The following is a 21,842-nucleotide window of genomic DNA, read 5'->3' on the forward strand; positions in this document are numbered from 1 at the left end:
ATTTTATCACATTTGTTTTTGCTGCTCGTTGTGTGTAGAAGAGGGTGGTGTCTAAAAATGGTCCTTTTCAAGAGTTGAATATGGGTATTCTTTCCATGTATGGTGTGAATACCCTGTTTCCCTGGAAATAAGACCTAACCTGAAAATAAGTCCTAGTATGATTTTACAGGTAATATAAGCCCTATCCTCCAAAATAAGCCCCAGTTAAGGGAAACCCTGCCCTCCACCATTGTGCAGCAACCAGAAGACATGACTGTATTTGAATAAATGTAAGTTGTTGTACATGAAAAAAAATTAAAAGTCCTGTGAAAATAAGCCCTAATGTGTTTTTTGGAGCAAAAATTAATATAAGACCCTGTCTTATTTTTGGGGAAACAAGGTAGAAGTAATCATGAATAAGTTTTTTTTTTCCTTGAAATGTTTTCTGCTCCAAAATTTTTACAATTTGGAGTTCACTGCTTAAATGTAGAACAGATTATGACAGATGTTCCGAAAGCTTTGAGAAGCCAGTGAGAAAGAGCCCTGGCCTCCTCTAGAACAATCTCAGTGGCAGCAGCTATGGACATCTCTCCAACACTGCTCTGTATGGATGTTGGATCTTGTCTTCGGACAAAACACTGGTTCTATGGCTTGGAAACTGGGATGAGCACCGCGCCCTAGAGTCGGACACGACTGGACTAAAAATGTCAAGGGGAACCTTTACCTTTAAGTATATTGCATACAGCAGCACGCTTGGTAAAATGGCAAATGAAAGGCGACATGAATGGGGCTGATGGGGACTTCACACGTTTTTTAGTTAAGATGTGTCTACGTTTAATAAACCTCTTCCCGGCTGGGGAAAGCAAATATCCTGAAGGGTTAGAAGAAAACGGTGGATTAAGGGGTAGAAGTTGCCTTTGCCACTGTTCAAGCCGACTCGGCAATCCCAGGGGAAGCGGCGTAGCAGAAACCCCACGGATCCCTTAAGGAGGGAGGGTCGTCCTGCCCTTTTCCGCTCTGCGAGCCCCCCGCTTTCAGGGGCCGGCGCTCCCCGGCCGCTGAACCGAGACACGGGAGGAGAGAGAGAGCAATTGCGTGCAGAGAGAGGGGGGTGTGTCGTTTCGAAAGAGCAAGCGAGACACCGAGGAGGCTTCTGCCGCCCACCACAGGGCGACGCTTCCCAAGCTAAGGAAGAGGAGCAAGTTCGTGGAGGGGGGAGCCGAGCGGGAAGAGGGGGGGGGAAGGCCCGTAGTAGAACCAGGATGGAGAGAAGCAGGTGCGCAGGTTCAACGGGCCTCCGCCTCCTCCTCCGCTTATTTCCCCCCCCCCCCGGCTTGCAAGTCAGCTCCGCGGCACCAGCGAGGCTTTCACCTTGCATGGCCTCCTGCCGTAGTAAAGAGAGAAGAGGGGACGAAAGGGGAACTTGGCTCTCGGCGGCTGAAGAGCGACGCAAAGGGGCCCAAAGGGACGAGGCAGGGAACCGGCGGATGGCCATCGTTTAATAGGGGACGAACTGGAGGCCCAAAGGTGAGGCCAGACGGACAAGAGCGCCATTGTCCCAAATAGCGCTTTCGCTTCGGTACTCAGATCCCCCAGTGTACAGACGCATACGAGTGACACACCCACCCACCCCCATATTCTTGTACGCAGCAGCCGTCGGGCGCACCCCCCAAGGCATCCACGACGACCATGCTGTAATTATTAATTCGTCTGGGTTTCAGGTCTCACAAAACCTGGGTTGCTTTGCGGCGGCAGGAATCCCCTCCCCCCCGTCTTTCCTCTAGGAAAGCGGCGACCGTAGAAAACGTCACTTTCCCCAAAGCCTCGCCCTCGCAGTCCCGGATTGGCTACCGCGCCCAGCGACCGTCTTCCAGTTCCTCCAATCAAGAACAAGAGTGCTGGCGTTTGATTGTGCTTTTGGCCGGAGCTGGTGCCGAACGGCTTCCTCGCGCACACCCGGAGGAGGAGGAGGAGGATGAAGGGTCTGGCGGTGGTGGGTGAGTCGCCTGTCCGTCGCCAGGCGCGAGAGCTCCCCTTGACGCGCGCGCCGTGGGCTGGTTCGCTGCCATGCCAGCGAGAAGCGGGGGGGGGGGGGGCGGACGGAGGGGCCGTTGTCGAAGCGTTTCAGACTGAAGGGCAGGGCCTTGTGGCGGGTCGGTTGGAAGCTCTCTCGCGCCCCGCCCCGCCTCGAGATAGGAACCGAAGAAAGACGGGAGGTTTTCTTGGTCAGGAGGCAGTTTTCTCTATCTATTCCCCCCCCCGCGCACCCTAAAAATGGAGAAAAACAAAGTCTGTGACCCGAGGTGGTGGTGGTGGGGTGCTGGGCTACACCATCATCTTTGAGAATATTGAGGCTTTCACGTGTGATTGTAGAAGGGGTAGCCGTGTTAGCCTGTGCAAGCAAGCTTTATAGGTCAAAAAAAAAGAACAAATAAAAAAGACAAAAACGCGGTGGCACCTTAAAGACTGTTATAGATTTTTAAATGTGACATTTTGTGGGCAGGTCCACTTGTCAGACATAAGAAAAAGATTTAAGATAGCAAATATTTCTACATAGCATGAACATCTAGATATCAAATGTATACTGTACATATATATATATATATATATATATATATGTATATGTATATGTATATGTATATGTATGTATATGTATATGTATATGTATATGTATGTATGTATGTACACACAGTAGATATCTGAATTTTGATACCATGTATAAATATTTGCCATGTAAATCTCTCTCATATCCAACGAATTGAAATTATCCAGGAAAGCTCACATTAAAAAAATAATAACACTTAGTCTTTAAACATCTTTTTTTTTTTGCTATTTTATTTTTATTTTTTAAACTTGTTTTTACCCATAATGCTTTCATTTGTAAGCAAATTTCCTACCAACTTTCTTTTTCTACCTTCTCCCAGGGAACTGTGCTCAAGGAGGACATGTTGGGGTGTGAAGTATGCCCTTAGATTAAGCATGGCTTGCCCAGGTGTGCCCAGTCACTTTCTTGCCAAAATCAGAGGGTTGTACACTTGATGCCCATGCAATCTAGAGCATACACAGGCCCCCAGAACAAGAAAAACATGATTTGCAAGTAAGGGCCAGCAGCAAATGTTAAAAAATGAAAGAAAGTAGAAAACAGTGGTGATGGGGTGGGGCAGAGATGGTTCCCAGTACTACATATCCAATCAAAGCCCAAGGCTTCTGAATCATGCCTGTGTTGGGTGCCTATTGTCTTGCATCAGGAGGTCTCATTTTCTTTTTAAATAATCTTGCTGAAGTTCATCAAGCTTCTACTTTATATTTCTTCCAGATGGCTGGAACATGCCGATTAAGCATAAATTGAGGAGGGCATAAATACAGACTCGGTTGTGCCATCTCTTTAATATATTTGCAATGTCTTACCCATAAATCACTAAACCTTTTTAATCAACTTTTTTATTGGTTGAAAGTAAGTAAACTATAAATTTTCTCACCTTTTTCAATTCCTGAAAATAAGGACCAAATGTGACACTGATGCAAATACTGTACTGTAAAGAAATTTCATAGTGCAACAATTGCTTCATTTTTAAGTGAACACAATATTTTGTAGTGAAAATTCTACACTGAAAGAGTTGAGTGCAGAATTATTTGATTACCTCTGCTGCCATATGAGACAGTGACAAACATACAGCAATTGTGATAATGCTGGTCTTAGACTAGAATCCTATAATCAGTTATCTTGGAATTTTTAATGGCAGATGGGTGCCATCCATCAGGGATGCTTTAGCTGTAGTATAACTCTCTACACTGTAGTCTCCTAATTGTGTTTCTAACATAGTGTGGTGACTTTACGCTTCTCTTACTAAATGGAAAAGGATGTGTGAACAACTGAATTTTATATCTTCATCCTAACTGTGAAATGAACCTTTACCTTGTAGAAGCAACAAGTATTTATTGAAGTGGTGTCTGGACAGATACATCATTCTGTAAATGTCTCTGCTACTGAATCTTTTAAGACAGCTGCTGGAATATTATGGTGTGGCGCCAGAACTGGTAAGCAGATATTACTATCACGCCAGGCAAAATTGCAGAGAAGTTTCTTATCCCAAAATGGGATAAGAACCATAGAAGTTCTACAGATGTCCACAGGCTCACTCTGTAGGGGTGCCGTGGTGGTTGTTTCATAGTCCCCAGGGAGAGCTGGATGTGGTTCATCTTTCCTCTCCAGCTTGGTCCTTTGGATGGGGGGGGAGGGGGTAAAAGAGTTGCATTTGCTCACTTGATTGCCTAGGGCAGTGGTCCCCAACCTTGGGCCTCCAGATGTTCTTGGACTACAACTCCCAGAAGCCTTCACCACCACTTCTGATGGCCAGGATTTCTGGGAGTTGAAGTCCAAGAACATCTGGAGGCCCAAGGTTGAGGACCACTGGCCTAGGGGATTTCTCCCCCCCCCCACGGTCTTTGATCATGTGACACCAAGGCCAGAGTCTCTGTCTAAGCACAACATAATGTTACTTTTGTATAAAAGTGTTGGGTATACTGTCCAGGTAACAAGGATTGTGTAGTTTGATTACACAGTTGGTCACATGGCTCCTATTTTGACCAATTGTTCAATGTACCTACGGAAATGCTTTTTGAATAGCACTTTGCCTTGGCACAGTGAGAGCTACCCCATTCATAACATCAGGATTTGCAAATTACTCAGTAGGCTTTCAGCCCAAGAGTACTGTTGTGCTACATAGCAAATTAATATTATTTGAGGCATAGTGCATCTGATAATGAAATGTGAGCTTCCCTCTCAGCTCTTCAAAAGTCTTGTAATGCATGTAGGCATTTCATTAGAAGCAGGTATCCCCCTCCAACTGCACTATAAATAATTTAGAAACTGAATTGTCTCTTGTGTGTAGTAGAGGCAAGTTATGGATGCAATGTGTGTTTTTGTTATTTTATTTTCATTTTAAACACTTGTAACTGAGCTTCCTGCCATTTATTCAGTATGCGCAACCAGTATTGCTGGCTTACTGACAAATGTGCCTCAGACAAGTTTCTGAAAACAGATGTAAAGTGCACTACGAGCACTGCTGGCTCTGGCCAGGTCTGCAGAAGCTCCTTCCTCAATTACTGAACATGGTTTTGTACAAATGGGTTTTATTAAAACCTGGGTCAGTAACAAACTGTGGTTCTGGTCTTCAGTGTTAGTTTCCTTCACTCCCCCGAGTCAGGGTCCAGTTTCTTTAACCCTCCAGTTAACACTACTGGGAGGGAAGAACTGTCAGTCCACTCTTTTCGATTGGCACACTCCATGTCATCCTGAATCACGAGGCCTGCAAGAAGGATGGCCAATATGTCGACTCTGAGGGCAGTGGTGGGAATCCCTTCCCTTACTCTGTTTGACTGAGAGCTGCCGCTAATGCCAGTCCAAGGCTCTTCCTTGTAGAGGTAGTCACACTCCCTCCAGTTCCTCAAGAGCAGGGCCTTTGTGCCTGGAAGCCCTCATCTGGTTACTCGAAGGTGCATCACCAAGCCCCCTCTCCCAGGTTCTCAGGTTACAAGGGGCCCTGTCCTAACTTCCTGCTCCTCATTCTCTTTTCCTGACATAATTTGTCTTCCTCCTATGCCTCCCTTATATCGCTTAACTCCCTGGGGCCTTCCTTCACCCTCTCTTCTAGGAATCGCTCTCCTTCTTCCAGACTTTCTGCTTGGGTCTTCCTCTCTAGGGCTGCTGTCTTTTGTCCAAGTTCTAACTGGGTATCTACCAAGTCTACCAGGAAACGCAGTCCAAAATACTGTAGGTCCTGGGTGGAGGTGAGATGACTTGCCAACAGAGCCACTTGAGCCACTTTTGTCTTCCTCACATATGTGTAATTATATGAACAAAAAATAGCTCTCTGGAGCAAAAAGAACTAAATGTTTGAAGTCTGACACCTGAAGCAGAGTCTATATGGAGTGCTGTGATTATTGAATTGTCATAGAATTGTATGTCTCTGGCCACATTTTATTGTGTTCATTTTCCTGTTTATGCTTCAGATCTTTTTCAACACTGTATTTTTAATTGCTTATCATCATGTAACATTATTTCTATAACATTGAGCATTTTAGCTACTGTTTTGTATTTAACTATCTAAGCATTTTGTAAGTTTAGAGAGAGTCTCTTTGAAATGGTGGGCTAGACGGTTTGTGGTAATACACCAATCAAAAATCTCTACCATAGCAAATATCATAATTTTTGGGAACAACTGGCCCCAAATTAAGAAATTATTGTAGACATTATCAGTTGCACACTGAAGTACACAATTCAGTATGCAATAAATAATATATATAACAATTTCTTAACTTAAGGCAATTTGCCTCCATAATCTATGCCTTTGTGTTATGCCAGTGTAACTAAGCAAGAGGATTTTGGCTAATATAAGCCCATGTCTTTATGTACGCAAATCTGTTTCATGTTGCTATTTTTAAAACAGTTAATACTATTAGGATTTCTGTACAGAAGTCTAAATATAGGATATTTTATTTCTATGACTGTGATTTCTCTTTGCAGCTCCTACAAAGGTGTGAAGTTTGTCTTAATCGTATTGCTTATATGATTGGATCCCATCTTTCTTCAAACTCTTTCTCAAGAATGCACTTTCAGGAGTTATGTGCCATCTCAAGGAGATGTTTAGTAAGATTATCAGCATTTTTTAAAAAACAGTATTTGAATTTTTTAAGTGATTGTGCTCCTTTTCTTCTGTTTCAGCTTTTGGCTAAGACAGATTTGTCACTGTCCCTTCCCTTCTTTGTATTTCTTTGTTTCTTGGATTAGTTGTCTCCTTGCTATTTTTTTTTCATTCCCAGTATGAAGATAAAGCAGTTTATTTTAATAGCTTTGATAAATAATTATTGATGAGTTCGTTGCTTTCCCACAATCCTTTGGCTAAAAGAAAGTAGAAAAAAGAATTGAACAATGTTGTAATAATGGGCAATAAAAAGGTAGGTCAGGACATGGAGTTGTGTGTGGAAGTGTAATGATGTCAGTGCCTAAGAGTCTTTTCTACCACCTTGGCCATTTATGCTCGCTGTGACCCTTTTTTGAAGAACTGGTTTCAGTTTCCACTAAATGCATGCTGGTTGCATTCGGACTCGTTTGCAATCCTCTTTCTCATTAATGGCGGCCTGAAAACATTACCTGCCACAAGTCAGCTGCCCAAATGACTGTGTTATTGCTAGTACATGATGGGAGTTTAACTGATATTGTTTATTGTTTATTTGTTCATTTGTTATGTGGTTTTTAGCATTTTAAGTATAATCTGCACTTTAAGGGCTTACCCCAAAAGATGGCTAAGAAATAAGTAGTAATGTAATGATGGGGAGGTCTGACTTGTTTCCAAATAAAATCAAAAGGTTTTTGATTTTATTCAGGATTATTCTTTGAGGAATGGAATGTACCTAGCTCTTTAGGTCTCTGAAAATTACTGTGTTAATACAGTTTTTGAGAGGAAATGTGTGATTTCCAACCCCCACCCCACTGATGATTTAGTTAGCCTTCTGCAGGCTTCAGCTTTAGGGTTTTTCCTTAAAAAAATCCATATAAAAATATCTGTACAATATGTCCATATTCTGAAGTGTTTTGGACAATTTTGTCACTTCAGTGGTGGTAATTTTCTTTTTAATAGTATCTTGAAATTAATAATTTAGCTCTTTCAGTAGGTTCATAAAATACAGTGGTGCCTCGCTTAACGAGCGCACCGTACAACGACGAAATCGCATAGCGATCCCTTTTTTGGGATCGCTAATGCGATCACTCAACGACTTTTAGATAGGGCGAAACTTACCGATCTTCGCAAAACGAAGCCCCGACGATCAGCTGTTCGGCGGACAAAATGGCCACCGGAAGCCCCAAAATGGCCGCGCGCAGCGTTTTCGCGCCCTCCCCTCGCTTAACGAGGGCGCGAAAATGGCTGCCGGCCATAGGAAACTTCGCTGAATGGTGAGTAAAGGAGCCTTTTGGAACGCATTAAATGATGGTTAATGCGTTCCAATGGCTTTCCTTGTCCCGTTCAGCGATGTTTCGCTATAGCGAAGGTTAATCCGGAACGGATTAACCTCGCTATGCGAGGCACCACTGTACTTTAGTTGATGATAAATAATTGGGGACCAGTTTTCTCAGGATAAACCTTAATTTGGGGCTAAAAGTTGAATTTGCACACACACTTGTTAAGTCGTTCTATTTGTGATACGTTTCTGTTAGTAGAGAATGAAGAATATATTGGCTAGGTCCAGAGTTTCTCTGAGCAGGATTCTCTTTGCAGAATATTTCCAGAGGAACAGAGGGAAGTGTTGTTTTTCTCTGACTCTTTCCCCTTCTGTGCCCCCTGAAAATCTTTTTGGGAGAGTATAGAAGGTGACAAGGGGGAACTGCACGGTGATGATGGGGTCAGTAAAAGCCATCTCTGCATCCATCTTTCTGTTGTAGAAGCTGTTTTGGATTGCAGTCTCTTCCACCGAAGGTAGTAGACTTTCTTGGAGGGGAACTTTCTAATGGTCATTCTTTCTAACAATAATGTTTTGTGATGATATTAGAAACCACTTTGTAGCTCAGAAAGTTACCAATTGGTTAGAAGTCAATGAGTGCTTTATTATAGATCTTTCCATTAACTTACATCTTTATCAAGTTTGCCTTTTTTAAAAAAGAGAGATTTTGACTTTTAGGTATCATGGGCTTGGGAAAGAAAAAAATATGGATCTACCCGAAGTTTTGTTCGTAGACTGGGGAAGTGTCTTTCATTAACACCTTGTCCAAGGCCTCATCTCCAGGTATATAGGTTATGGCTAAATTTTAGGTTAATGTAATATTAACTCTAATATTTATTCAGGGATATTGTTATGAACAGACATCCATAGTGGTACTGTACTAGAACAATGTAGTTTATGATTTGGGAATGTTTTTGGAAACTAATGTGGAACAAAGATATAAAAATAGTGGAATAGTCATCATTAAACAGTTAATTAGTTGTTTAGTTAATTAAACAGTTGATTAAATAAAATAACGGAAATTGGAAAAAAATCAGAATACATTTACATTCTGAATGCAGAAAAATATTTGAGTCTCTAGATTCCAAAATATCCTATTGATAAAACCCTATTTATGTTTGCGTGAGGAAACTTGCACAAGTCTCAGTGACAAATTGTTGGTCAGTAACAAGGCACAGCTAGGAAAATAACCAGCCCCTCACTACTGAGCTACAGTTTGTTGCCAAGACCTTTCCGGATCTATTGTTGTACAAGTCAAAAGCCAATTTCAGTTATGATGAAATCACCACTTCAGTGTTATACTTCTGATACCAATCTGATTACGTCATTTCACATAGGTGGTAGATAGGATGTAAGTATTCTGTTTGTGTACTCACAGTAATTGGCCCAAATTTTGTTGCTTAGTGTAATTAAACACACTACAGCAGGCCCATTGAATCAATGGGGATTTGATGATTCAGTTCCTTCATAAGTTCAATTGATTCACATGAACTTACTCTAGCATAGTAAGTCTTAATTAGGGTAGGCTCATTTGAATAAATGGAACTTGCATAGGAGTTGAGTCAGTAGACCCCCATTGATCTTCTACTCTACTCTGATTTACTACATTAAGCAATGGGATTTTGGCCATTACAGTTCAGCAAAAAGATAGTGCAGCTGTGCTCCAAAAACTGAACTGGGAGAATCATGCTATCTTCCAACTGAGTATTGATATTGGGAATGCTCATAAAGGTCTAGGTGGTACAGTGGTGGTGTGGGCAGTTTTGGTTTACTTCGTTTTAGGAGGATTTTTAGAGATCAGATGTGCAAAGATAGTTGGAACCATGGCATCTACCTGGAGGCTAAGAACTTTTATGATGTGGAACCTCCTTCCATTGTTCCCTCTTACAGAGGCTTGTTCTGTGTGTCTCCTTATGAAGACAATTTTTGTGTAGTGATTCAGCCATGCAGTACAGATGACACTCTCCATATTTTCCTTGTCCTTGTGGCTTGATTCAGACTCTTGGTCTCTGCCTACGACAGTTTGCCATGAAGAGGTAGCAGCTGTGAAGAACAAATTGCATTGGCACCCTTGTGGTATCTTGATTGCACTTACTCTTAGATAATTAGAGTTCTTCAGCTTGTCAAACAATTGGCAGGTGTGGGATGTGCAATTCACTAAACAGAATAATAGCGGGTGGATACCTGTTGATATTTGTCTTCTGTCTTTTTGTTGTTGTTAGAAAGATAACATTTCTAACCTTTTTCTTCTTTAGCTGGTTCAAAGTCTGAATTATTTAGAGTCTGGACAAGCTAGCACTCTTAGTGCTGTTACACCATCTCTTGCTGATGTCTTGTGGGTGCCAAATGATGACAGAGAGGCATATGCTAAATTCAGGCAAGTAGATCTGAGTCCTAAGACTTTAAGAATCTGTAATTTGTAAAACAAAAAAAATCCTACTCTAGTGGGTATCAATAGGTACATAGAGAACTTGTTGAAAACCAGCCCTGACCTTTGCTTTACTTTTGGGTGGGAAGTGGTTAACTGATGGAAAAACAAGTCAGGCTCTGGGATTTTCTCCTGCTTGGTGTTTCTTTGTGCACAGTAGTGAGTACAAGAAGGTATCCTGTAGACCAGGGTTCCCCAACCCTTGGTGCGCGGCCCAGGTGCCGGTCTGTGGCCTGGGCCGGACCATGGAGACAGATCTCCCACCGCCCCTGAGCACACTCCCCCCGCACAGCCCCTTTGCACATGTGCGCAAGTGAGCACATGCCCATGCAAGCTCCTCCCACCCCATCATGCATGTGCGCAAGTGCCCCATGAGCACCCTTTGCACATGTGCACAAGTGTGCCCGTGTGAATGCTCCTTTGCACATGCGCCCAGAGTAGACCTTTAGTCTAGATGGGCAGGATAGAAATCCAATAAATAAATAATAAATATGCTCTGCCTTCCCCAACCAGTCGCGGTGTTGAAAAGGTTGGGGACCCTTGCTGTAGACTATCTTGACTGTAATCAGCTTTCAGGCTACCCTTTGCTATGTAAAGCTTGGCATTCTTTTTCCTGCTGGTAGCATGACAATGATGTTGTGTAGCAATATCAGACCTTTTCCGGTTGTTTTGAATCATTAACGCGTAAGCACAATATCCCGCATTCTTAAACCACGTTTTTTTAAAACATTGAATTTCCTGGTTTTTTTAAAAATAGAAGTTTAAATTTACATACGCTACACATAATTTTCAACAGCAGCTTCCTTCATGTAGAGTAACCCAATGCTAGAGGGTCCGAGAAGATGATCACATCCAATGTTCCCTCTAAGCTGTGTGCACTCAGCCAAAGTTCCGTTGGGTTTGCACATGGGCAGCCAGTTTGTTTACTTTCTGTTTTGAATGAAGCCCCACCCACCCCTGCACACATGGAACGAGGCTCCCACGTAGTGGGACAGAAACTTACAGGGAACGTTGATCACATTATATGTAATATACAGTGGGGTCTCGACTTACGAACTTAATCCGTATTGGAAGGCAGTTCTCAGGTCGAAAAGTTCTTAAGTCGAATTTGCATTTCCCATAGGAATGCATTGAAAACCATTTAATCCGTATCTACTCTTTTCGTCCATAGAAACTAATGGGAAGCTGCTATTCTGCCTTGTGCCACTAGAGAGGGATATTTTTTCTTTTTTCCTTTTAACCTAAGATGACTTAGCTTTAAAAAAAAGGAAAAAAAAGAGTTCGTAACTCGAATCTAAGTTCGTAAGTCGAGTCCATATATTCCTATGAGAGCAGTTCGTAAGTCGAAACGTTCGTATGTCGAGCCGTTCGTAAGTCGAGAACCTACTGAAGTAGCTGAGAGAGGACAAGCAACTACTGGGATGTGGCTGTAATCCCTCTGCCAAAATATTTCAAAGGGCTCTTTTGGATGTAATGAAATTGTGAAGCAGTGGTGTGAGTAAGTGCAACACATACAATGGAGAAACATACACACCCTTTAACCTGTCAGATAAACTAATGTTAGAAATAATGGACTAAAACCAAGGTTCCTGCTAAGCTGGGCACATGCACACGACTCTGCTTCCCTCCGCGTAGCTGTCTTCCTCTTCCGCACAGCGATCGCATTAGGTTCCTATTGTGACGGAACCTAGCATGGGGGAGGGAGTTGCGTGTGCACACAGGGGTGGAGTCATGCAAGAGAGATGGAGCCCTGCTCAGCAGGGATGAAAATTAAGAGGGTATGTTGCCTAAAACCATAAACTGTAATCCCATATCAGTTTACCTGAAAGTAAGTTGGTCATAAAGCAGATATGTTATTTTTTGGCACCTGATCATTTATAGAGATGTACATTGATGTTTTCTAGATTTGTTGAATGGAGAAATATTGTAACTCCAGCAGTTCCTGTGCCAGCAGCCTCAACAGAAAACCTCCCTGTAACACCTGTTGTAGATGAAGATGCATTCAAAAAACTTTCTGCTCTTGAGAATGAGCTAGTTCATCTTCGTAGACAGATTGCTTCAATTGTGGCAGTACGTAGGGCAGAAGATAATTTATCATGTAAGCTGGTCTAAATTCTGATAAACATATATGTTTGGTTTCTTGTGCTTCAAGTAATATTCTGTCACACTGCCTTTTGACAGCAGCATTTATATAAAAAGCTATCTTGTTTCTTCATCCTCTGTATAGAGGATGTGTAAAAGCACTTGCCTGGAGTTACATGATAACTCAGTTTGCATTAACTCTACCAACAAAGGCAAGAGAAGATTAGATCCTATACCTCATAAGTGTAAAAGTCTGATTAACATCATGGGTAGGAGATGGATTGGGAAACTTGCCTTGAAACCAAAGTGCCTCACAAGTATTTCTGCATGTTCCAAAGGAGATTTGGATGCATATCTTGGACATCGATGCTATGCACTATCTTAGCAAATGTCTTTTGGAGTTGAAGAAGAGTTCAAAAGCAGATTATGAATTAACACAGAAGTTGTCTGATGCACGTATTTATAGTAATCATATACTAGGTTATAGTTAGGGCTCTCTGCATCTCATAATTGTTCTGTGCAAGTGTAAATAGATGAAAATTTAAGTGTCTTATTTGGGATTCATCCTTTAAGAAACAACTTTAAAATGCAAAGCAAGTTTTCCTAGCCAAGTAAGAATGACAATGTGGTAGAAACATATAGAAGGGCTGAAAGTGATCTCAGTGATTGGGGTATAACTTTGTATATTGGCTTATTTATAATCTATTATTTTTCTGTTTAGTTTATTTCACATTTATAATGTAATCTTGTTTTATCTTCATAGCAGCACTGGAGAAACCTAGGCTAACTAGCCCAGAGTTATCCAGTAATCCTTGAAGTTAAGCAATGAACTCGAATTTCTCTGATCCAAGTATGACTTTATCACGACCAATGTGTTGTAGTGAACAGGGTACATAATAATTGTTTTTGTGATGGTAAGACACTATGTCTTGACCCAGTCCTCATTCTTTTTCTGGGTATTAATGCTTTCCTGTGCTAGACTGTGTAGATTGTTATAAAATTAAGCAATGTGACCTATCTGGGATTCACATTTCATATCAACAGTTCATTTCTGTGCTCTGCTAACAAACTTTCCAATTGTTCAATAGGTTCAAATATTGTCAGTTCAACAAATACGCCGTCTAGTGTTCTCCAGTGGGCAACAGTGACTTCTACACCAGTTCCTGTTTCTCCTCGTAGTGTGCTTGCACCACCACCTCCTCCTCCTCCTCCAGCTGTGCTGCTGTCTAATTTTGATTCATGTAATTCAAAAACTGAGCTTAAAGAGCATCAGGTTCCTAATAAGAGGAGAAATATTACAAATAGTAGTAGACGGCAGGAAGCTAAGGCTGTCCCATGTATGATGGATGTTCTGAAAGATATAAATAAAGTTAAACTAAGAGCCATTGAGAGGTAAATTGAACAGATTTTAAATTCAAAAATAATGGCTATAACATAAGGTGACTATGCAGGTGGCTTTATATGCACATATAGGTAGAGTGTGAACTACCTTCCTACTTGCATGTATCTGGGCTCTTGAGTTAATAAATTGTATGGGGATTTGTCACTCCAAAAGCTTTTCCTGCAAATCTGTGTTAGTGCTTCTGACCATTTAGAATGATAGAATCCACTGGGAGAAAAGGATGCTATGTAATGTAACATTTAAACTGATCCAGGCAGCACAGGTCTTCATAATATGTTGTACAAAGTTATTGAATGAAAAAGTTGGCAGTAGCATATGAAATTCCATTTTCCCCCCCGTAGACAAAGGGAGTAGATCAACTAAAATTAATTCAAAACTGCACTGAAATTGAGAGTGAGATGGACTTCATGGCAAATTCTTGTCTTCCGTGTCTTATTTCATTAGTTATACCAGTCTTCAATATCTGAAAACATTGATCTATTTATGTGTGTTTCATATATTGTACAAGGCTCCATTTTCTGTATATAAGGCATGCTTTTCTTGTTATTTAATGTATGCAGTAGCACAACCAGTGGAATGCCACATGTAAGCTCATAAAAATTGGCCTTCTCAGTAATGTTATTAATCTTCTAGAGCCTTTCCACATAATGGTTTAGTAGGCAAAATTCGTGAGTTTTAAAACTCCTTCCACAATGATAAAATGGGATGGTGACCCATATAGTAAGCTGATCAGCTTTTAAGATATCAATGGCTTAGATTGATAAGAGATTCTTACCCGACAGAGGACTTACTTGTAGCATTGAAGGCTACAGAATGCGGCAGCCAGCCTTCTTAGTGGGTTGAGGAAATACCAGCATATCTCCCCCACCCTGGCTGCTTTGCATTATCTCATCTTGACAGTGATTTACAGAAGTGTTAAAATTTGATGTTTTAAATGTTTATATCATCTGTTATTGTGATGTTTTTATCATGTATGTAAGCCACACCGAGTAGACTTTGTCTAAGGGGGTGGGGTAAAAATCTAATAAAAGTGAAGTAAAAGTAAAGTACAGTGATAGCTACAGTTGCAACCACCTACTACAGAAGAGGTGTGATTGCACTCATGCCTTGTAAGCAACTGCAGAATATATAAAATGTTGCTACACTTCACGAAAAACTAAGAATTTTTCTAGAAAGGACCATATTAGGATTAAAGATTATTGCAACTAATGTTAGATGTATTTACTAACCTGGAACAGCAATCGTTTTGCATGGAGTTTAGACAAATTTGTCTTTCTCCAGATCACCTGGAGGTACACCGCTACCCAAAACAAAGAAAGTAATGCAATCACAGTGGGATCCAGCAACTTTAATAGCAGAGGCTCTGAAGGAGAAATTTGCATCCCACCTCAGTGATGATTCCTTTGATAAAGAAAACAGATCCTATGATGCATCTCCATTTTCCAGTCCAGATACTCCAATGGTATGTATCTGTATTTTAACAAATGCTTTCTATCATTTGAAATATTCTGCAACAGCCGCAAAATCAGAATAACTGCCATGCAGATAAGGGAAGAAAGTGAACGGGTCTTTGATTTCTGGAACTGCTTTGAATTGGCTTGAATGTCATGGATTGTTGCTTTTGTGAATATAACCATTATTTCTATTAGTTTTAGATCTTTCCATTCTGAAAAAAGCAAGAGCAATTAATACATTTATGCCATTGTTTTAAAAGTTTCAGTTCTTTCCCGATTACTAAATCCTTTGAATTCAAGAGCTTTGAACTTTTTAAAAAAAAAATTATTTCTCTATCCCTATTTAGTGTCTCTGCTATCTACTTGAAAGTACAGTCATGTGAAAAAAATACACACTCTTTGAATTCTGTGGTTTTAAATATGACATAATAAAAAACATCTGGTCCTTAGCAGCTCTGAAAATTAGGTAAATACAATCTCAGATTAACAACAACACATGACAAATTACAATGTGTCATGATTTATTTTACAAACATATAGCCAAAATGGAGATGCCATGTGTGAAAAACTAAGCACATCCTTACTGCTTCTATAGGAATTAAGATAAGGAGCAGTCAGGTGCTGCTAACTGTAACGGCCTCCCTCTACCTCACAAAGGGGGGTCACTACGTCACTCTAAATCACTCTTCTTTTCCACTGCCACCAACCATTCCCTCAAATAAGTAGCTTCATGCCAAAATATGATTCAAAATAAAAACTCAGGTTTATTGGGTACAAATAAAAGGAATGGTAAATCACTTATAATTAAATAATAATTCAATCACTATAATAAAGGCACTATCATACACAGACTCTCACAATATATCACAGATCTCCTAACTCCTCTCTAAACCCTATCAAAGCCCTATCAGTCCCTATCTAAAATCTCTCACACGCATTCACTCCCATTTATACAACAGCTCCACCCCTTATGTCCCACCCTCCGTCACACCATTGGTAGATGACTCACAGCTTTAGCAGTGACGGACAGGTAGCTGTATGTAACACTAACCAAATGCCTTTGAATAATTGATCACCATCAAGTATGACCTCCTGTATAAAAGCTGAAGTTTTTGCAGTTTGCTGGTCTGTGCGTTAACACAGTGCCAGGGAGAAAACACATCAGTAATGATAATAGATGTGGTGATGGCATCTGGCCTAGATGCCTTTAAGAGGGGATTGAGAAGGTGGGGCTTGTCGCGGTGCAGCCGGCAGTTCCTGGGGAGAGCTCCCGGGTAAAGCTGGAACCGCCTGGTCTGTGGGGTCCTTCAGAAATGAGGGATCAAAAGGGAGACTAGGAGAAGTCTCCCTGAAGCATGGTGAGTAGTGGAGGTGAGGGAAGTTGGACAGCAACCTGGTGTTTCTTCCCTCTGAAGAGATCACCCTGAGCACAGATCGGGCGGGAGCCAGTTTGGACACTCAGCTGTGAGTAACCTACCCACCCTGGAGGAAAGAGAACAAACAAACACAGCATTGAAAATACGCAACAACAAAGTCAGTTGAAGCCTTTGATTTATGAACAGCGCTATTAAGCGGAAAAGAAATCAGAGTGAAAATATTTGGCCGAAAGAAGGCAAGGAGGGGCGAGCTTGCTTACCAGTCTTCTTCCTCAAAACAAAACTGACTCTAAAACAGCAGGCTGTTTCAAGGCCAAAAGTGAGAAAGCGAGATGGAAAAATAATTTGTTTTTGGAAAAAATCCCAGAGTGGATAACAGTGGATGGGGACTTAAAAGCTTTTAGAAGCAAGGAAACCAGATTGAGAAACAGAGACTGAAATCCTGTGATTGCTGTTTAGCTTGGACATACGACGGATTATAAGGACCCCTACAGGAGAGACTGAACCCCTGTGATTGCTGTTTAGCTTGGACTTTTTCGCTGGATTGTGTGGGATTCTGATAATAGAACTTTGTTAGGTTTCTGGAGAAGAAGGAATATTTTTACCACGGTTGTATTTTAACTGCTAAAAGTTTATTTACATACTATAACATCTGTGTAAAGATTGGAGGAAGATCCTAGGGGAGGTTTTTGATTGTGGGTTTGGTTTGCTGATAAAATAGTGGAAACTACTGAAAGAGTAGATGGTATATTCGAGGATTGGTCACGTTGGTGAAGGATATAGTATTATTTACGCAAACCCCACTCATTGAAAAGATCAAAATGGCTTCCAAAAACCTAAAGCACCAAATGCTGGAGACCTTTCTTGCCCAGTCTCAAAGTTTGGGAAAATTAGTAGCACAAGAATCAGACAAAGAATGGCAGACTACCATGCAAAATATAAGAACATGATTTCAGCAAGTAAATGAACGTCTTAGACAAATAGTAGATCAGATGAAAGAGTTGACATTAGATGTCAAAGAACTGTTAAATGAAACTCCACTAACCTCAGAATAGCTTTTATTGAGTATGATACCAGGCAATATAGATGAGATAAAGAGTTACCCAGTGATCTATATGGCTACCACAGTCGGAAAGCTTTATGCTAAAAATTGAAAGAAAGCAGAGATACTGAAATAAGAGGAACTTATTGAGAAGATATGAGAAGTGGCAGAAATGGATATTCTTTATTTATTTATTCCATTTATACCCCGCCTATCTGGTCATATTGACCACTCTAGGCGCTTACAACACACAAAGGAAACAAATATATAAAACAATATCTAAATAAAAGGAAATTTGTAGATAATTTAAAAATTAATAAGATGGAGAAAGACGTGTCGAAAGACTGTCCAATTCAAAAGGAAACTGAACAATGGGATTTATTATAAAAATGGCTTCAGTCTCCAGATAGTGTTGGAGTAACATAGATTTAAACTAAGATGTAACTGTAAATTGAAAGCTGGAGGGTAATCAGATTGTTAAAAAAGCGGAAAGTTGATTTGTTTATTGTAACATGAATAGATTGAATGATTGTATACTTTGTGTTCTCCTACCCCCCCAACCCTTTTCCTTTCCCCCCTTTCCCCTTCTCCTTTTTACCCTTTGTATTTCCCACCTTAATCTTAGTTGATAATAAGGGGGGGGGGTGTGGACAGATTTCTGAAGGAAAAGTCCGTTGCAGGTTACAAGCCATGATAGGGATGTATAATCTCCAGGCTTAAAAGGAAAGTAACTCAGAATGCCAGATGCAGGGGATTGGTATCAGGAGACAGGTGTCTCGTTACCTTTTATGCTCCCAGAGGCATCTGGTAGTGGCTACTGAGTGATACTGGAAGCTGGACTAGATGAGCCCTTGGCCTGATCGAGCAGGGCTCTTCTTGTGTTCTTATGTTAACACAACTTAAGTTTGCAGTGTTGCATCTGGACAAACCACAAGACTTCTGGAAAAATGTCCTTTGGACAGACAAGACCAAAGTTGAGATGTTTGCCCATAATGCACAGCACTATGATTGGCAAAAAAAAAAAAGTATGTCAGCACAAACACCTCATAGCAACTGTCAAGCAAGATGGAGGAGGGATGATGATTTGGGTGGGTCATTGAGTCAACAATGAACTCTATCAAAGTATTCTAGAGTCAAATGTGAGGACACATGTCCAACAGCTAAAACTTGCCCAAAATTCGGTCATACAACAGGATGATGATCACAAGCACACCAGCAAATCTACAACAGAATGGCTGAAAAAGAAAAGAATCAAGATGTTGCAATGGCCCATTCAAAGTCCAGACCTCAACCCAATTGAAATGTTGTGGCCAAGGTCCACGCAGCACTCTTCCTCCGCACAGCGATAATGTTCAACCCCTTTGGTTCTGGTTCCAGTTGGAACACTGTGGGGGTGGGCGGAGTCGTGTGAGATACAGAGCCCCGCCAGTGGGCTGAAAATTAGCTGTGGGGGGACCGTACAAGACCTGTGCATAAACAAATGGCTATGAACATCAGTGAACTGAAGCAACATTATAATGGCCAAAATTCCTCCACAATGATGTGAGAGACTGATGAAGTAATACCGAAAATGATTACTTTGAGTTATTGCTGCTAAAGTTGGTTCTACAAGCTATTGAATCATAAAGTGTGCTTAGTTTTTCACACATGGATTCTCCATTTTGGCTTTACTTTTGTGAAATAAATCATTACATGGTGTAATATGCCATCTGAGGTTGTATTTACCTAATTTTCAGACATGCTAAGGACCAGATGATTTTCATTATATCCTGATATGTAAAACTATAGAATTCAAAAAGGGTGTACTTACTGATTTCACTGGGACTTGCTTCTCAATAAGCAATAAGAACTTTTCACAGCATCATTTTATATGGCTTATCTTGTGTAGTAGAGAGGAAAGTACCTGCCCTTTTAGAGAGAGAATGTGTAGTTAGATTGCAAGTTCTAGAGTGCTTTTAATCTGAGTTGATGCCATGTTTTCACCTAGCTCAACTTGCAGTGTAGGCTTATGATTGGATCCAGATTTAAATGTACATAGCAAGGCATTCTTGTAACAACTTTTTTGGGCTCCCAGAAACATTACATCAAATACTAGAGAGAGTCTGTTAAATAAGGTAGGCCTTAATATTCCCTAGATTGGAGATAATATCCTCCAGGAAAAAACAAACCGAATGGGAGGGTACCAAAGCATGAGTAAGTATTGCAAAGCTATTGCTGTCCAAGTAAAGTCAGAGTGGTTAATTAGTGTGAGCTGAGACCACCTGTGCCTCTGCCACCCTAAATAATTATTGGTCAATCTCCAATATGGCTTTTTCAAGAAAGGTCCTTCAGCAAATCAATTCCAGCTCTTTTCTGTTGAAGCTGATTATTTGGAAACTTCTGTTTGGATTCAGATTCAGTCTGGGGACAGAAACAGCCCCTGTTTTCTTGGTCTATACTGGTCTGTACTGGCTACTAAAAACAAAGTGTCCCTGTTGGTATTACTGAATCTTTTTGTGGTGCTGAACAGAATGCTACTACAATACTACTCTAGCCGTCTAGAGTGGTCCATTGGTCCAGATAGGCGGGGTACAAATCAAATAAATAATAAAATATTTTATATGGAGCTGAGAATAAAGATTGTTGGGAGACAACAGCTAATGTAAAACACAGCAGCCCAAATGCTTTCTGGTGAACATTCTGCTGACCATAGTACTGTAGTCTTTAACCACCCAGGTCTCCAGTTTGTTTCCAGGCAGAGTTCCAAGTACTGATGCATATAAAAACCTAACAATTGAGTGACCAGGATGTCTGAAGGATTGTTGCCTTCCATATGTGCTTGCCTATAGTTTCATATCTGTTCAGCATCAAGAGATTTTGAATTGGTGGAAACACAGGACAAGGTCATTTGTTGCAGTACCTGAACTGTGGAAATCTCTCTTCAGGAAGTTAATGTGACTCCTTGTTTAATTTTAGGTGGGCTGTTAAAAATAGTTTTTTTTATCCCATCTAACATTGGGTGTTGTTGTTTTTTCCTTTCTATTTTACTTCATTTGTTTTCTCTTTTATTTATGTAATAAAACTTTTCTGTTTCTGGCCAAAATATGATTAATTAGTAATTTTCTAAATAATCTGTTTTTTATTTCAGGTTCACAGTCATATTTTGAAGCCAGGTGTGAAGCAGACACTTCACAGAACTGAGAAACCAATGAGTACAACAGCTACAAAAACACGAGTACAAATTTAGCTATTATGTAGATACTGTTAACCAGACTTATTCATTGTTAATTGCTCTAAATATTTCTTCAGTTTCATGTACTTCTGTACTATAAGGCAATAGCTTATAAAGCAAAGGTATTTGCTTTTTAATTCAATGTTTTAGCTTGTTCAGGTGGGATTTGCTTTTTTAAAAAATTTTAGTTTCTCAGCTGCAAGACTTACTGTTTTTATGTCATTGTTACAATCTGTGCTGCAAAGGTTTAAATATTTATGCCGTTGAGATACTAATATATTAATACTGTTTAAAGAAAAATAGTGGCTGCTTTGTCAAACTGTTTTTCAAACATTGATTCAGAGAATTACCTCAGAGTTTCATTAATTATTATCAGTTGTATTTTATGGGCACTGAGTAAGAGATGTAAACTCTGTACTACAGAAAATGAATACAGAAAAGATATATTGTTAAACAAGAGGAGACAAATGCATATTTGAAATTCCGGATCCAAATATTGTTATTGATTGCTTTTTTGACTCCTTTACCTTCAGCCTATAAAATACATAATTTTATGTACAGACTACGATCTGCTGCATCATTTCACAATTCTGGTGTGTTAAGATTCATGCAAGGAGGCATAAACTATCTTTAGCAATGTGCTTTTTTGTTGTAATACACAAGATGATAACACCGTGGGATTATTATCTAAAATTAGCATGCACCTCTGCAACTCCAAATGGCTAACTGCTGGCAAGACCCATCAGATGTTAAATGACTTTTTCAGTTTCTACTTATTTATTATTTCTGGTAGTCTGTTGCTAGTTTCTGAGTGCTGCTTTTTAGGTTACGTTCAGGGCTAGGATTAAAACTATTCTGTTGAGAAGTGCC

The 21,842-nt window shown here is 40.4% G+C and overlaps 1 protein-coding gene across 4 annotated transcripts; it reads left to right on the forward strand.

Annotated features, from left to right (window-relative positions):
* Window positions 1–1,084: 1,084 nt before the first annotated feature.
* On the forward strand, window positions 1,085–21,537 carry MTFR2 (mitochondrial fission regulator 2). Of its 4 annotated transcripts, XM_072996388.2 has the most exons (10): window positions 1,645–1,976; window positions 3,296–3,433; window positions 3,903–4,017; window positions 6,506–6,628; window positions 8,656–8,760; window positions 10,233–10,354; window positions 12,310–12,503; window positions 13,576–13,879; window positions 15,171–15,351; window positions 20,889–21,537. In XM_072996388.2, exons 3-10 carry the CDS (start codon window positions 3,955–3,957, stop codon window positions 20,985–20,987), a joined length of 1,191 nt encoding a protein of 396 aa, XP_072852489.2. In that variant the 5' UTR covers window positions 1,645–1,976; window positions 3,296–3,433; window positions 3,903–3,954; the 3' UTR covers window positions 20,988–21,537. The 4 variants fall into 4 exon arrangements, with proteins under 4 accessions (XP_020635175.3, XP_072852489.2, XP_072852504.2 ...); XM_020779516.3 differs by lacking the exon at window positions 3,296–3,433 and having other exon boundaries at window positions 1,085–1,976; XM_072996403.2 differs by lacking the exon at window positions 8,656–8,760.
* The last annotated feature ends 305 nt before the right edge of the window (window positions 21,538–21,842 follow it).

The sequence above is a fragment of the Pogona vitticeps genome, chromosome 1 (assembly GCF_051106095.1).
Source record: "Pogona vitticeps strain Pit_001003342236 chromosome 1, PviZW2.1, whole genome shotgun sequence".
In the NCBI taxonomy this organism is placed as follows: Eukaryota; Metazoa; Chordata; class Lepidosauria; order Squamata; family Agamidae; genus Pogona; species Pogona vitticeps.